Raw genomic sequence first — 17,628 nt, 5'->3', positions numbered from 1 at the left:
AATTAGTCTATTATTTTTTCCCAAATTTACGATTTAATTGTATCGAAATTTTGTGTTTCATTAATCGATTAATTGTAAAATAATCGTAAAAATATTTTCAAGAAATATAAATATTGTAGCTGTCTAAAATTTTATTTAATGGTGTAAAAAGTTGTAAACGCCCATTATAAATGCTACAAAACCCTTAGGGCCAGTTTTTCAGTTCGAGTTTAACTCTGTTTGTCATTTAAACTAAGTTCAAACTCAGTGTGCTGTATTTCAGTCAAATTAAAACGTTGTTTAAACTAAGTTCAAAATGCGGTTAAAGTATGTTCGGTGCTCGGTGTGATTATTCAGCAGTTTTTTTTTAACATTTAAAAAAATGATTTCTCATTGCATAAGCGGTTTTGTTATCGCTGGTTCGTTCATATGTATTACTAATTTGAGCATAGATATTATTTGATTTTTATTAAAAAAATTTACAATATTTCTGTGTGTGCAATTTTTGTATAAATGTAAATCTCAGCTTGCATAATGGTGCTCGTCGTTTAAAGTACAAAACCCCGTATCGTCGTTCTGCAAAACCGCGTAACTGACATTTTCGCCAAAAGTTGGATTTGCTCACCGAAGCTCTTCGCTCAAGCCTTATCCATTCATCCTGAAATATACTAGCCAGAAATGCGATTGCTTTATAAAAAAGATAACCATTTTGAAATACTTACATATGAGTGATTTTACTCTCTAGAAAATAGTTTATGCAACCTCACATATGCGTTTTTGCATTTTGGTGATACGCGGTTTTGTACCTTAAACGACGATATGCTTTTTATATAAAAAATTGCATGCTCTAAATATAATTCATAAACATTTGCCATGTATTTGTTGTTATCAATGTTAAATAAAAATTATTTAATCGACGCTCGGAAATAATGTAACAAATAACGCAACAAATTTTGAGGATCACTTCATTTGGACTCTTTATACATATTTCATTTATATTTCCCATGATTTCCATCGCTTCTTGTATGACAGTAGAATTAATCAAATGATACATTTAACATTCATTGAGTCAGAACAATTGTTGATAATGCATTTTTTGTGCACACAAAATTTATAGCAAGCAAAAAATGTTGCTTTAGTTACCGTAATTCGACGTTTTGGGGGATGAGCAATGCGTTTTAAATTTAGGGAGGATATTGCCGATTAGCATTTTGTTTTCTTCGATGAGGGAGTTTAATTGCAAAATCTTCGTGTTCGTAATTATATGTACATACATGCATGTATGTATGTGTTTCAGTTATTCTATTATAAATGCTTCATTAAGAACTTAGCCTATCTCAATTATTTGCTATTGAATATGTAGCCATTACCGGATTTATTATGCTGTTCGAGGAATATAAAATTATGTGAAGGATGCACAGCTGCATGCAAATTAAAGTGTCAAATTAAAGCGCTTGGGCTGTAAATGTGCAAACTGTTTATTTTTTTCGAAAAGAGTTGCCACCTGTGGAACAATTAAAATCAAATATTTCAATAATCAATGCCATCAGATCCGTACCGTTTGTTCGATTTTCAAAAGTGAGTTGTCAAATTAAAGGGCTCGGGCTGTAGATGTGCAGTGACGATTTATTTATTTTTTTTTAAAGAGTTGCCACCTTTTAAAAACTTATCTATAATCAAATTATTTATAAAAATGTATCGGTTATTCAAAATGGGTATTAATCGAAATATTTTTGAAAAGCTTTATTTTTTAACTTACTATAGGAGGGTTGCCACCTGTTTAAAAAATAAATTCAATTTGAATTAAGGGAAATAGGTAAGGGAAGTATCTACATATGTATCACCATATGGGTTCCAAACGAAATGGCTTTAAGAAGGTAATAAGGTTTGAAAATATTTTGAACAAGGTTGCCACCTGCTTGAAATGTCGAATTTAGTTAACTTATGCACAAATTATATGAAACATGAATATATGAATGTCAAACGAAAGTGCGTTAAGAAATCTTTAGTTTCAACGCTAAGACTATTTTTGAGAAGATGGAAAAGGGTTGCCACCTGTTTAAATAGTTAAATTCAAAGTATTTAATAAGTTAAATGAATTATTGAAATTTGGGTAGCTATCTTAGGGGATTTCAAAAATCTTTATTTCTCAACTATATTAAGTGGGATTGTCACATGTTTAAAAAATCAAACTCAACTTAATTTGTCACTTAATTAAAATATGTATCGCAATTCTAGACAAAGGAGCCTTAACTAGAGTTTAGCTTGAAAATACTTTTCAAGAGGGTTGCCATCTATTTGAAAGGTTTAATTTAATTAACTAATGCGTCAAACGAAAGAGTGTTAAGAAATATTTAGTCTGAACATATGGAACGTTTGAGAAGGGCTGCCACGTGTTCATTAAAGGATGGGTATCAATCGAAATGGGTTTGAAAACTCTTTATTTCTGACCTTTATTTAGGAGGATGGTAACGTGGTTGAACAATCAAATTCAAATTAGTTCACTTGCTATTGAAACACACGTGTATCACAATGTCAGGCGAAAAAGTTTTAAGAAGATTTTATTTTGAAAAGGACTTCACCTGTTTTAAAAGTCGAATTTAGTTAACGTTTACACAAGTTTTATGAAATATTTAGATATGGGTGGGAATCGAAAGAAATTTATGAAAGCTTCAGTTTGAAAATATCTTTAATTAGGCTGGCCACCTTTTCGAAAAAAAATATATCAATCTAAAAGTATATCGTCGTTTAAAGTACAAAACCGCGTACCGTCATTTTGCAAAACCGCGTAACTGACATTTGCTGCCAAAAATAATTTATGCAACCTCACATACGCGGTTTTGCATTATCTTGATACGCGGTATATTATACGTACGGTGACCATATTTATGAGAGCCGAATAAGGGACAAAAATAATTTTGCAAATTTGTTCCACAACATTTTACAGATCTTAAAGCCTTCTTCAATGATCCTAGATGTATTAGCCCTGAAACAGTATCCTTATTTTGTATTTGTAGGATAATTTTATCGATATTTTTACCCGGTAAAATTTGTTAAAAAAAATAGTTAAATTTTAGTACAATAAAGTGCAATTTTAAGTTGCTAAGGCTTACCATTAATTTTTGAATTTTTTTTTTGGTTGACGGTGTTAAGTACGCATTTTTTCATACAAAGTAAGTATGGTCGACCATTTTTTTAAAAGAGTAGCAAATGAGCAGCACTTGCCACTCGCACTTTATGATACACAATTTTAACGAGTTAAAAAACTGCAAACCAAATTTCTTTCTGAAGATTCTAATTAAAAGGTTTGAAATTTTGCTGAAACCTTGCAGAATTAATTTGTATAGTTTGTAGTGCACAAAGTTGGAAATTTGGTATTATATGGTTTTTGTTAGGATAGGAGCTTTACTTTCATAAATAAATAACAAACATATAATAAACTATGGAAAAATACCCAAAATTTACTAAAACAGAACGCCCTATCTCAGCTGCCGATTCAAAAACGCCCTATCTCGGCACATTTTCAATGTATTTTCAACTGAGATAGGGCATTTTTGAACCGAATTCTGTGATAGGTCGGTCATCAACCAAATTCTGAGATCGGATGTTTTTCAATAAAATTCTGAAATAGCGCCTGAATAACGCCCTTCTTCAATCAAATTGTGAAGCGTTCTTGAAAAGTTTTCTGAGATAGGGCTGCCGCGATAGGAGGTCGATCTTCCACTGACGATATTTAGTATATGATAATAGGCGAATCCTGAGGAGCTTCTGATTGCCTAAATATTTTAAATGATTCTTTAAATAAAAATACACTGATTGTTCGCAAAAAATGTAAAAAATCAACGCCAGTTCTTATAAATGGCAATTGTTAAATAAAGTATAAAAAAACAGAAAATACCGACGGAAAAAGATTTAAAAAATCAACGGGAATTTTTTGCTGCACATTGTTGGTTATACAAAAATTCCATGGGCTATAAAACTGTGACCGCTGTGGTGTAGTGGTTAGCAGAGCGCTACTACTCCGCAGGGCCTGGGTTGAAGCCCTGGTCAAAGCAACATCGCAAAAGAAAAAAATAAGGAAAAAGGTTTTTCTTAACAGCGGGCGCCCCGGCAGGCAATGGCAAACCTCCGAGTGTATTACTGCCATGAAAAACAGCTTCTCATAAAAATACAATCGCCCTCCCCTTTGTGGGACACAAATCGGAGGAGAAACTCGGCCAAACACTAACATATGTGTAAGCGCCAATCTATTATATCATAAAACTGTATACCCGAAGCTGTTCTGAAAATTCAGAGTAAAAAGCTCGAGATTTTTTCTAAAAGTTGCATGTAGCTCGAATCGTTAATTTGGATGGGTTTAGTTAAAGCGCGAATAATATTCTTATACAAACAAAAATTTACTTGAAAAACATTGTGAATATTAAAAAAAATCACCAAGGGGTTTTTGAGTCGCTGTATTTGTCTATGATAACTCCAGTTAAAGTTTTTTTTAATTATGAAGTTTCGTTGCTGCCTTAATTTCATCACTTTCGATTTCGGTTGAAGGAAACCGAGAAGATGCCATTAATATGTTCTCAAGTACCATATCATTAGTTAAATAAAGAGTTCATAAATGAAAACGTTTCATTTTTATTGAAATAGAACAAAAGTATAGTTTTTATTAAAATACCTAAAAAAAGTTAATGGTAGATATTTTCCAGATTTGTAAATTTTTTCTCAAGGGGATGGTAAGTATCTTTTTACGTCAGTTGCAACCATGGTTATAATGTAGTTACTTACTTGTAGGTCCTATTCCGTATTCCTCGGACTAAAACTAGTAAAACTGTGAAATAATAAGAATTCGCTCAGAACGAGAGAGTAACACTGGGTTCGCTTTCTAGTAAAAAATGGTAACTTCTGTCAACTTCAACATAACCTCCAAATTTTGGTTGTAAATTTGTGCTTATTTTGTATGTCAACACACAATGGAAGGAAATGAAAAAAAAAATACGTTTCATCACGCATTAGTAGAGTGGACTTTTCTTTTGTTTACAATTTGGCTGTCAAACACGCTACAGCTGATCGTCACATTTACCAGAATTTACCTGCAAAAATTATCGGACTAAGGGCCGTTTTTTCGAGTAACCTGTAACTATAAATCTGCTTTATGTTTAAATAATAATAATAATAATAGATTGGCGCTTACACATATGTTAGTGTTTGGCCGAGCTTCTCCTCCGATTTGTGGGGTGCGCCTTGATGTTGTCCGAACGGCGATTGTATTTTTATGAGAAGCTGTTTTTCATCGCAGAAATACACTCGGAGGTTTGCCATTGCCTGCCGAGGGGCGACCGCTGTTAAGAAAAAACCTTTTTTCTATATTTTTTTTCGGTGTTGCTATGACCAGGGCTTGAACCCAGGTGCAGCGGAGTGGAAGCGCATTAAAATTTATAATTGTGTCCATTGTGAATTTTATCAACTTTTTTTAATTGGTTTTCAGCCAAGAAACATAGATACGTCAAAAAACGATAAGAGAAATGCTTAACTTTAGACATAGCTTTATTTTTAATCCGACCTTTAAATATAAAGTTAGCTTTAAAATTAAAGGTTACTTCAGTAAACGGCCCTAAAAATGGTAACTTCTTTTTTGTACTCTCAATAGTCATAGAACCGAGTACGGGATCAATTTTCCGTAAAATCTGACTAGTTTCTGACTAGTCCGGACTCATACAGGATAACAATTTATATATGTACATATGTATGTATGCCACCGCGTCTGAGAAAAGTGTCATCAATTACATTTTTTTTCACTTGGGACTAATCAATTTGCATTTTTAAGACCTTAAACTATATGAAACCTTCATAAACCAAATTGCGGGTTTTTGGTCGGTAATAACTAGATACCCTTTTCTCAGACCCCGTCACCTATTTGTGTATTACATAGAGAGTGTACTCTCTTCCTCAAATTCGTTAAGCCGAATTTGGTCTGATGAATACATGCCCGAAGACTGGAATCTGAGTATACTTTGTCCAGCCCACAAGAACGGAGGTCCCGCCGTTTGCGCCAATTATCGCGGAATAAGCGTACAAGATCTGCCCAACGATACTGCGTGAAAGACTGACGCCCTTCACGAACCAAATAATTGGACCTTAACAGTGTGGTTTAAGACCTGTTAAATCCACCATTGACGAGATTTTCAAAGCACGTGAAATCCTGGAACAGACACTAGATATGCAAACCGATACACACCATCTTTTTGTTGATTTTAAAGCGCTGCCGATACGACGTCATGTCTAAATTTGGTATCCGAGCAAAACTAATTCGGCTATATAGAGCGTCGTTGAGCACAATTTTCAGCTCCGTTCAATAACTCCGCGCGAATAACTCTGCCAAAAGGTGCTACTTTGCAGACGATTGACCAGCAGAGCCCTCTCTTGACGAACAAAAATTACGCTTCACAAGTTTCTCATCATGCCCGTTCTTCTATATGGCGCAGAAGCGTGGAAGATGTTGATAGAATAATATTCCTTGGATTGAAGCACGTTCTAAGCTCCTTCATTTAAAACCTTGCACAGCGGAAGTAATTTTATTGCCTGCAAAAGGCACATTTGACTGCCTTTCTCAAGGATAGATTCGTTCAATGTTCTTTTTATTATTAAAAAGGCGCCCTTATCAAAAACCTGTCTCTTCCAATTGGAAAAATTTTGTATTAATTTGATCGAATTCAACAAAATGAAATAAATACATAATTGTTTGCATAGTAGTGTAAGTCACATAGTCCAAAATTTACCGTCATTTATGTATAGTCTGATGAATTTGACCAGGGCTGCAAAATTCATCATTGAGGCTGTATGTTACCAACACTAAACTCTCGAGACGAGTTCAGAAGCATGATAACGTAGAACCGACCACCGTCAGATCAGCATGTACTATGCCTACGGTGACCGTCCGTCCTGTTTTATACGGGACGCTCCTCTTTTTTTTTGATCAATTGACCTAGCAATTAATTTATTTTATACGGGACGCCAAATGTTCTGTTTTTCTTTTAATGTTCTGTATTTGTCCCGTATACGGGGTTCGGTATTTTGACGCCTTAAAAGCTCATTAAAATGGCATGCCTATGAACCAGTCTGAATGTCTGTGTTTCGAATCGAGGAGCACATACAGTGACCGAAATACAAATTAGGATTCTACATTTTAGCAAGGTTCGGCAATTTTTCTTTTGTTCATTTAATGTTTATTATTATTTTTTAAGTAAAGTTCTTTTCCTAACAAAAACCATATAAATCGAAATTTCCGACTTTGTGCAAAAACTATGAGAATTAATTCTGCAAATTTTCGCCAAAATTTCAAACTTTTTAAACAGAACCTTTAGAAAAAAATTTCGTTGCAATTTTGTTGCTCATTTAAATTTAGTATCAACAAATTGTCGAAAAAAAAAGAAAAATTGCCAAAAATTAACGGTAAGTCCTAGCTACTTAAAACTTGCACTTTATCGTACTAAAATTTAACTAAGCAGCTGTAAAAAAATTTTTGGAATAAAAATCTCGAGAAAATATATCCTACAAATTTGTGATACTATAAGGATACTGTTTCAGGGCTAATACATACAGTATCGGTCATATCTATAGCACGCCATTTCCAAGTTATATTGTGTGCCCCTTATGTTTATTTATTTATTTTTAAGAATTTTCAATTAAAATTTAGTTCATTCTCAAACAAACTCCATATATTCCCAAGTTCAACAATTTGTAGAAAACTACAAAAAAGTGTAACAAATTTTCACCTAAAATTGAAACTTTTTTCCCGGAAGTGTTAGAATTTTTTTTTTCGCATTGGCTTCCATATAATGAATAAACTCAATTTATTTGTATATGGAAGAAAACCGCAACACATTTGGCGAAAAAAATTCTAAAAAATCAACGGTAACTTTTAGCCACTTGAAACTTGCACATTATCAGACTAAAATTGATTGGGCTATAAAATTGTGTATTCAGAAAAAATCAAACACTTCCGAGAAAAAAGTTTGAAATTTAGGTGAAAATTTGTTGCACTTTTTTGTAGTTTTCTACAAATTTTTAAACTTGGGTTTATATGGGTTTTCTTAGAGAAAGAACTGTATTTTAATTGAAAATTCTTAAAAATAAATAAATAAACATAAGTGGCACACAATATCACTTTGAAATGGCGTGCTATAGATATGACCGATACTGTACATCTAAGATCATTTAAAAAGGTGTTAAGATTTGTTAGCTTTTATGGAAAAATTTGCAAAAATTATTATTTGTCCCGTATTCGGCTCGCCATAAATATGGTCACCGTAACTATACCTATACCGTGCTGTTTTTGCAACTATTGTTCTACTATGAACACTTTTCATCGTACATGGACTTTCTCTTTTGATTTTAATTGATGTTTTTTGCTGTTCCGAAAGTTTTGTAAGCGTCCGATGTGTTTCTTTATGCATGAGTTCTATATTACGTTCTATGATTCATCAGTTGTTGTCTCTCCTGATATTTATCACCACAGGATATAGTTTTCTGCTTGCTAACCGGATTTGTTTATTCGACGAGGTTGGCTCAAAGGAAGACCGGTGTAGATGAGTTTGTTTGAATGAGCATATAAGGAGATGGTATATATGCAAATTTGACTTAGGTTGGGTATGTCGGAAGTTGATTCTGCACAAGTAGGAATTCTGCTTAAAATTCAGAACGGGGATCGGAACATTAAATTGTTACTAAGAAATGATGAATTCTAGTTAGTCCATAGTTACTTTCTCTTGCTAAGTTGCTTTAATTGTATAAATATGGTTATGCGTACTTTGCCCGAGATATTGTACTTTAAACTCCACCCTACATGCTTGATAAAGACTCCTACTACATATAGTATTTATGACTTCAGCAGTCCAGAAAATGAAATATGTATGTATGTATGTACGTATGTTCATATATCTATGGTCTTGTGCAATAACAGCAATTCAATATTCAAAATATAAAAACCTTCTATTAAGTGGCTCATGTCTCTAATCTTTCTCAAATCCATGTCTAATCTTTAAGACTTGCTTTAGCAATCCTTACTTTAGTAAGGTTTGGAAAAGGATTAGACACAAAACCTACTTAGCAGTAGTAACTGTTTTTATTTTGTCGAATCTTGAGTTGTGTCGTTATTGCAGAGGACCATCGATATGTATGTATATCGCATTGCCGTAGACATTCAACAGATGTTCTCTTGTTTCATATTTTACAGAAATGCAAAAGGTTGCCATGCTGTCCGTCACTGCATTCAAACTGTGTGGGAAACACAAAATGTACCCGTAGATGATGATTCGATCTGTAAAATCTGTAAAGATATGGTAACACAGGCCCGAGACCAATTGCGTAGCAATGAAACCATGGAAGAGCTGAAGGAAGTATTCGAGGGCTCTTGCAATCTCATACCAGTCAAAATCGTAAGGAAGGAATGCGATAAATTAGCTGACGACTTTGTACCCGAATTGGTTGAAGCGCTTTCTTCCCAAATGAATCCAGATGTAAGATAAAATGTTCAAAAAAAAAACTACTATGAATTTAACGTCCACTTAACATATTTGCCCCACAACAGCAAGTTTGTTCAGTTGCTGGTCTTTGCAACAATGCACGCATCGATGAATTGATGGCGTCCCACTACCAAGCCGCTTTGGATGGTACACTTAAAGAGGATTCCGCTGAGTCCAAGGAAAGCAAAGAAATTGAATCAAAATCAAGTGTTCCCCAACAACACTTACTGACCTGCGGCAATTGCAATCACTTGGGCTCGCTAATCACTGAGAAGTTCAACCAAGCCGATCGTGACGAAATTCTCGAAAACATTTTACACTTATGTGGCGAAATGTCATCGTTCTCTGATGCCTGCTCCAATATTGTGCTAACTTATTTCAATGATATTTACGATCACATGAGACAACACTTGAATGCTGCTGGCATATGCCATATGTCCGGTTCGTGTGCGGCAAATTATCATAAACACGCTGACGATCCTGTAGAGCCAGAGGATCCTGTTGCACTCGCATCGACCTTGGGCGATGATATTCCATGCAAGTTGTGCGAACAATTAGTGCAACATTTACGTGACGTTTTGATTGCCAACACAACTGAAACTGAATTTAAGCAGGTGTTGAATGGTTTGTGTAATCAAACCAAAGGATTCCGCGAGGAGTGCAACAGTTTGGTGGAACAGTACTATGATGTTATCTACAATGCCTTGGTCAACAATTTGGATGCGAACGGTGCTTGCTTCATGATTGGCGTTTGCCCGAAAGGTAATAATGACGCTTTCAAAGGTGAGATCAGACCATTGCTACCATCAATTGAACCAGCTGAAATAAAGGTGACATTACGCAAATTGGGGGCCAATGAACCGAAATTTACGCAGGAGGAGATACACGCTATGACATTGCCAATTGATACATTGATGGGTGCTGCTAATCCTGGACTACTGGTGGATAACGGAGAATTGTGCACGTTCTGCGAATACTTGATACATTACATTCAAGTTGAATTATCTACTCCAACCACTGAGGTATGCAGATTTGATCAGTATGTAGCTTAATAAAATATTTAATATCTTCAAAATACAACAAACTTTTCCTTGAACCTCATTTACCCACCAATTGACTGTTCCTGATATAAAATTTTTCCATTCTCTCTCATAAGGATAAAATCAAGGAAGTTGTAAATAACGTCTGCAGCCGCTTAGGACGCACACTACGCGGTGAATGCCACAATTTCATTGATATGTATGGCGATGCTGTGATTGCGCTGCTCATTCAAGGTCTCAATCCACGCGAAATCTGTCCAAAAATGGCAATGTGTCCACCCAATCACGATAACTTCGATGATGTAGAGATCTTCGCGCCGGAAACTCCAAAAGTAGCGGCAACACCAGCTCGACCGGTCGATGAGAGCGATAAACCCACGTGCCCACTATGTCTGTTTGCTGTTGCGCAAGCCCAGCAAAAGATTGGGGACAACAAATCAAAGGTACCACGCTATTATGAAATACTGTTAGCTAACTTGCTAAGCAAGCCTTTAATTTTGTTTCCCATTTTTTTGTGCAGGCAAACATCAAAAATGTGCTCGATCACTTGTGCGCTCATTTGCCGCCAAAACTACAAACCGAATGTGTTGATTTCGTCGAAACCTATTCGAACGAACTGGTCGATAAGTTGATCGCCGATTTTAAGCCACAAGAAATTTGTGTCGATATAAAACTATGCGCAACATCCAGCGATGAGTTAGATGAATTAGGCATTAGTTTGGAGGAAAAAAGCCGTGAACAAGGTACATTGGACGCTACGATGTAGAGAGAAATATTTACAATTTAGGTTGCTATATCTTTCAATTAGGTATAAACGAAATCGATAGCAATGATTCTGTGGATATTGCATTTGGACGCATTGAACCACCTAACTGTTTATTATGCGAGGAGTTCATCAAAATTGCAGAGAAGAAAATTGGAAAACGGACTAGCAAGGTACAATTTTTATTAAGTTGATACGTAATATTTTTTTGCGAATTTTGTACGGATACGAATTGCGCATTTGCTGGAAGATTGGCTAACTCAAAAATCCGCACTTGGGGAAAATATTGATTATTTTCTTATTATAATTGTAAAAACAAGCGGAAAAGTGTGGCGTCATTATGAATTTGTTCCACAGCATGAAAGAAGTGTTGTCGACCATTTGGATATTCATCGTTCTTCCAGCAAGTGAGCGGTATATAAGAATCCGTGTTGTATGAATGTATGAATTTTTCAAGCAATAGGTAATAGATCAATCTCTGAAGTAACAAGTTTTCCTTTCCAGCAAGAAATTAAAAAGGCTTTGGATCACTCTTGTGACAAACTTCGATTAAATGTACGCGAAAAATGTCATAAATATGTAGCCAAGTATGGAGATAAAATTGCCGACTTGCTAGTCAAGGAAATGGCCCCGAAAATGATTTGCCGTGAGATAGGTCTATGCATTTGGAGCGAACAAGAGGATTGTAAGTAGTAATTCGTTTTTTTTACCAAGTGCAAATGCAATTGAAACGTGCTTTACATTATTCCAGTGGATATCGATGAGGCTTTGAAGTATGATGTTGTTGTATTACCCGATCAACAAATTTCGCAACACAACGATCGTTTCGTCGGTATGGATGATATAGTGAAAGAACCACCAACATGCGTACTGTGTGAATTTGTGATGACTAAATTGGAAGCCGAATTGCGGAATGCTTCAACACAGGAGGAAATCAAGCACACAGTTGAGAACATTTGCAAAATCATGCCTAGAACGGTTACTAAAAGCTGTAACAAGTTCATCGATGAATATATAAATACGATTTTATCGTTGATTGGCACCGTACCACCCAAAGTGATGTGTCAACAAATGCAATTGTGTTTCGGTGGACTGGACGTTGTTAGCGGTAAATAATTGGAGTATACAATTTTTTAAACCATAATTGGCACTCACATATTCACTCTCTCTACTCTCTAAAAGATGAGGTCATTGAATGCGGTGTTTGTCATGGCGCCACCTCTGCTCTGCTGCCGTACTTCAAGCAACATTTGGATCACGAGTCCATTGCAGAGTATTATATGCTATTGGAGGGTTGTCAAGCACTTGATGCCAAATATTACGATATTGTATGTTCTCTACTGTTAAATATGTAGTATTAATTTTGTTAACAATGTTGTTTACATTTTGCTTTGTATTACAGTGCAATCGCATGATCCGTACTTATGGTCAGAGCATTTTGAATCTGGCTCAAAGTGGCGAAACCGATGAATCAAGCATTTGCGCAAAGATTGGCAAGTGTTTCAGCGGCGAAAAATCAAGCTTGGCTTTTGCAAAAGTTTCTGGTTAGTGCGATAAAGAAAAATTTGCTGGATGCTGATTTAAATAAATAAAATAAAATAATATTTGGTTTCGTTGTTTCATTACAGCTTAAAAGTCGTTTTTGGAAGCTCTTAAGTGAATTCGATGTGTGAAACACGTGATGGGATTAACTTGCTTTTAAGCCATTATTTCTTCATTTGACTTTAATTTAATCTGAAAACTTATGTCTATTTCATATGCATAATCATAAACTACAACTCCTGTAGAAAACGATGAATTATTCTATAATTACTTAATACTACAATATTATTTAAATGTTTTACTGATTTCAAATATCTAATTAAATTTTCAGTTTTATGTATTCACTATATGAATATACAAACATACTTACACTTAAATTGCTTAAGCGCTAAGGTAACGTGAATGAATGGTTTTGTATAAAGTATGGCTAAAAAATTGATAGCGCCATTTTTTTAAGAATAATACATTTTTATTGTCGCAAAGAAGAAAATTCAAAGTTCCATGTAAAAAGCGGCACAGTAGAGAGTTCGAAAGCGAAGTAATATTAACCATGTCATGGAAAGTACTGAAATTCCGGTATAGTCTGTATGCCACATTTGGCTTGAACGATTTTCTCTTTGATAGATTCCACTCAATTGATATGGAATGTGTAATGTTATTTAGTAAATGAAATAAAAATGTATTTTAAAGTTTAATAATAATACTAAACACGTTTTTGTACAAAGAGGCTTACATATACATAAGTATAATATGTAAATAGGCGAATAAGAAAAATTTAAATGTTTTTAAGATAGTGTATCGTCGTTGGTTGCCAAAGGAAATGTTCAAATCTTATCAGATTGCCAGCCGAGAGCAAAAGAAATAGTTCATTCATGCATTCCAATGTTCCCAAGATAGTTGCTGAGTGAAGATCATGGCGCAATAAATAGTAATAATTTCACCATGAGTGTGGACATGTAAACATCAACATAAGCGGAGAAAGTGGGAGGAGCACTTGAAGACCTGCCACTTCGCCTCTGGTGTGACTAAGCTCTGGTCAACCCGTGACTTCCCTGTCTAACCCGACGAGACGCAATGACCGAGGGGAAATTTTATTCGATGGTCGCGCCTCGTTGTTATTGTTGTAGCGTCGGACCCGACGATTTTTCCTTCGGTAGATAAGACCACACTTCGCGTGAACAGGAGACTGCACAAGCTGACCAAAAACAGTGAACCCCTACTTTCACCAGCGGTGAAGTCAAGGTGGCCAACGGGAAGGCAAAAGCCTCCAAAGCCATTGGACCCGACGGAATTCGCATGCTGATTCTAAAATATTTGGGGCCCGCGGGAGTAGCATATCTCACCAAGGTCCTGAACCTGTCAATGGTCACTCTCATCATTACCGATCTGTGGAAATCGCAAAGAATGGTCCCACTGCTGAAACCAGGGAAACCAGCCAACAAAGGAGAATCGTATCTCCCGATAACGCTCCTTTCCCCTGTCGCGAACACACTTGAGGCGCTGCTACTCCCGTACTTTATACAACACCTGATCGCAGCGAAGCATCAGCATAGTCTCCGTAAAGTACACAGCACTTAACGCAATAAACACCCAGGTAACTCGGGGCCTGAACAGCAACCGCCCCTGTGAGATAACTGTCCTAGTAGTGTTGGACTTGTCAAAGACGTTGGGCACCGTTTGTCATTTCACGCTGCTAGAAGACATTGAGGCACCCTCTTTCCTACAGGGACTCAAACGGTGGTCGGCGAATTATATGAGTTATTGAAACCTAAAATTAAGCAAGAGGCTCCACAGGGTGCTGTCTTCTCCCGCTTACGGTCATTTCGAAGCTCCTTCAGCCACCGGAGGAAATTTTCCTGATCTCATACGCTGACGACTGCTCAATAATGGCGTCCGGAGGAATTTACGACCTTTGTTCTAGGAGCCTAACACTCCCCATCGAAATCAACCTGGACGGAGGGGTCAGGAAACAAGGTATGCCTGCCCGAACATTTTAGGGGTTACCTTTGATTGCCTAATCTCCTTCGCCGCGCACACGACCGCAGTTGTCAACAGAGTACAGAGCCGCAAGGCCCTTAAGTCGCTCGCCGGCAACACCTTGGGCAAAGACTAAGAAGCATTTCTGGCCGTTCTCACACCTCGGGTCTACGTAACCGGAACGACCCAGATTTATATTTGGCCACTCTGTCACCAGCACCACTCCTGTCTGGTCGTTGTACGAAGCTGCAGACTTATCAGAACACCGCACACCGGACAGCAACAGGATGCCTTCTGGTGTCGCCTGACCCCTGCACAGCGAGGCCCAAATGCTTCCCGTAACGGAGCATAAAAAATGCTCAGCAAGCAGTTTCTGGTGGGATGTCACAGACGTGAACACCCCAAGAGACCTTTGCTCGAGGAGAACGCTCCGCCCAAGCACGTCAGAGGGCACCTGTTCGAATACATGGAGGCGGTCCAGACATACATTGACCAACCTCTGGACCCGGCGACATTTACAGGGAGTCGGTCTCCACCTTCCACGGCTCTCGTACTATGAATTCCGTGATCGGGGCCCAATCACCATTTATATGAGACACGGAGCTTCGACAGCCGCCTTTACAGCTACCTGTCCAGACTCGACTCCAATGAGTGTCCGGCATGTGGAGACTCCCCGCACGACACCAACCCCTCTTAACATGACAGTTCAATCACACTCAAGTAATATCCCTCTCCCTTTGGTACGGCCCCGTTGAAATTGCCCGTTTCCTGGGCCGACTTTTAATTGAGCTTGACGACAATGATTGATGGACAAAATGAAATAGGCGGGGCTTAGTAGTGCCGCTACAAAAACAACTTCTCAACAGAAATTACTGCAAATCTTTCTCACGATTAAAGAGTTTCTTTTGTAGAAGGAGCGCTCAACTTAGCTGCAGGCGTCGTCAAGTGGTGTCTAGGGATTGGGCGAGCCTAAGACCGAAAAAGTGGGTGACATCGTAGGGTGCACTTCATAGTGCTTCCTCTATTAGGGTCGTCGGGTTGGAGGTGCAGGGCAGATGTTTGCCACTTCCGATGAGTTCGAGGCACCACCCAGAACAGAGCTGTTATAGGTGGCTTGGAAGTTCTGTTTCTTCAATGCAGATGAGCGCTGGTTGACCTCCTAGCACGTTATAGTCTTCTGTAAAGTTCGTTCAGACAGTATCGCTAAGGACGTTGTTGGGCGGTGGTCTGCATCGCCCCTCATTGAAGAGAAAGCGATGTCTGTTCTCCAGAAGTACAAATGCCGCCTCACGGGTCCATCCGTATAGCGCACGTGGTTGTCTCCAGCTAGTGGAGGAGGGAGCTTGTCCACGAAGGGATCGAACAGCTTCGGCGAAAGGACCTTGTTTTTTGGAACCCTAATGAATTATACGTGGCTTGGACTTGACATTTTGGAATTTAACTTACGGTTGACATTAATACTTACAGATAACTTGTTGTCCACCTTTTCGATTGGTCGGATGCCCCGCCAAAGGGTCGCATGGTTAATTGTGTCCTATCAGAACTTCAGCGTTGCCTCAGACCCTCGCTTAACTATATGTCTGGTTCAATGCTGTGTTGGTGCTCAACACTTTCTGGATTCGTGCTGGTTTCGGGTAGTTTGTCTTGGAGAAGGGTCGGTATAATTCTCCTGCGTAAGCCCTATCTTCTGGCTTCAGAAAGGGAATGGTCAGTGACATCTTTAATGAGGCTCTTATGTACTCGACTACAGCAGATCCACGCGTTCGGGAGTCCGACGTGGATAAGGACCTCATTGGTTGCCACAGTTTGCTTGCTGCACTGAAGAGATTGCAGAACTGGAGTAAATTACTCCACTTGTCCCTCTCATGCTGCTTGACGCGGGAGGTAGCGAAGAGTGCCAAAGCCAAAGCCAAGCAACATACCAAGCCAAAGACGCCTTTTCAATGGAAGTGAAAGAGGGGTAGACAGCGTAAAGTGCGGCCCTAAAATTTTGTAAGAAAAGGTTGCAATTAAATGGTTCTTGCAGCGATAAAATATGGAATTCTGCACTCGAGCCTTAAAGGTTAGGTAGAAGTTAGCCTTGGTGTAAAGATCGCATTTGTGATTAAGGCATTGGGAATTTCATTAGTCGTTTACTTTACAATAAACCTCCATGCTATCTCTCAGTAGATAATGGTGATTTAGGCTGTGTGGAAACTAGCTTCTAAAAACCCAACCGTACATCAGATCTCCCCCACACACGACCCCCAGCAGGCCCACTGCAGGGAAATGTATTGCAGCGTATACACTGGCCTAATTGGACGCAACACCACATCGGTTAAATGCAACTGTTGCCACGGTCCACAAAGCAAGATCGCAGAGATAAGCAATTCCATCAGCAGACTAAACTCCATTTCCGCTTGCGATTTTAGCCAGGACGAATACAATATTCTCCCAATAGACACCTTTCGTGACAATTTAGGAAGAATCTCTTTCATCCCGAACAACTCTGTGAAATACCGGTATATTCAGAACTAAAACAGTATTGGACATTATGACCGTGTAACGGGACGGTTAACGTCTTAGTTGACCTATATCTGTATTCTATACATTAAAACACGCGATACTCTTCCAGGATGCTCTCATGACAGTGGGCCTTCGTAGCCGGAACGACGCAGATCTATATTGGGCCAAGGACTGTCACTCCAGCTGATTCCTTAAAAACCCCTTTGGGGAGTTTTTATGCTGATACAACATCAAAAACACTCTCCAGGACATCTTTGACTCGTCCTTTCCGTATCGGTTGGAGCAGTGGAACGTTAACTATCTGCGC

General features: G+C 37.9%; 1 protein-coding gene across 1 annotated transcript in view; it reads left to right on the top strand.

Moving 5' to 3' along the window:
- LOC118738005 (prosaposin) overlaps positions 1–13,276 on the top strand; it is a 126,047-nt gene extending 112,771 nt beyond the window's left edge. Inside the window, exons 3-12 of the mRNA XM_036468865.1 lie at positions 9,206–9,488; positions 9,560–10,516; positions 10,651–10,977; positions 11,055–11,277; positions 11,343–11,470; positions 11,802–11,982; positions 12,049–12,405; positions 12,480–12,625; positions 12,700–12,841; positions 12,926–13,276. Of these exons, the coding sequence (XP_036324758.1) occupies positions 9,206–9,488; positions 9,560–10,516; positions 10,651–10,977; positions 11,055–11,277; positions 11,343–11,470; positions 11,802–11,982; positions 12,049–12,405; positions 12,480–12,625; positions 12,700–12,841; positions 12,926–12,930 (2,749 nt within the window). The 3' untranslated portion in view covers positions 12,931–13,276. The remainder of the gene's footprint in view (positions 1–9,205; positions 9,489–9,559; positions 10,517–10,650; positions 10,978–11,054; positions 11,278–11,342; positions 11,471–11,801; positions 11,983–12,048; positions 12,406–12,479; positions 12,626–12,699; positions 12,842–12,925) is intronic.
- The last annotated feature ends 4,352 nt before the right edge of the window (positions 13,277–17,628 follow it).

The sequence above is a fragment of the Rhagoletis pomonella genome, unplaced genomic scaffold (genome assembly GCF_013731165.1).
Source record: "Rhagoletis pomonella isolate Grant_MI unplaced genomic scaffold, Rhpom_1.0 Rhpom_scaffold_00004, whole genome shotgun sequence".
In the NCBI taxonomy this organism is placed as follows: Eukaryota; Metazoa; Arthropoda; class Insecta; order Diptera; family Tephritidae; genus Rhagoletis; species Rhagoletis pomonella.
The sequence above is the reverse complement of the archived record's forward strand: the minus strand, read 5'-3'. Positions and strand labels throughout refer to the sequence as shown.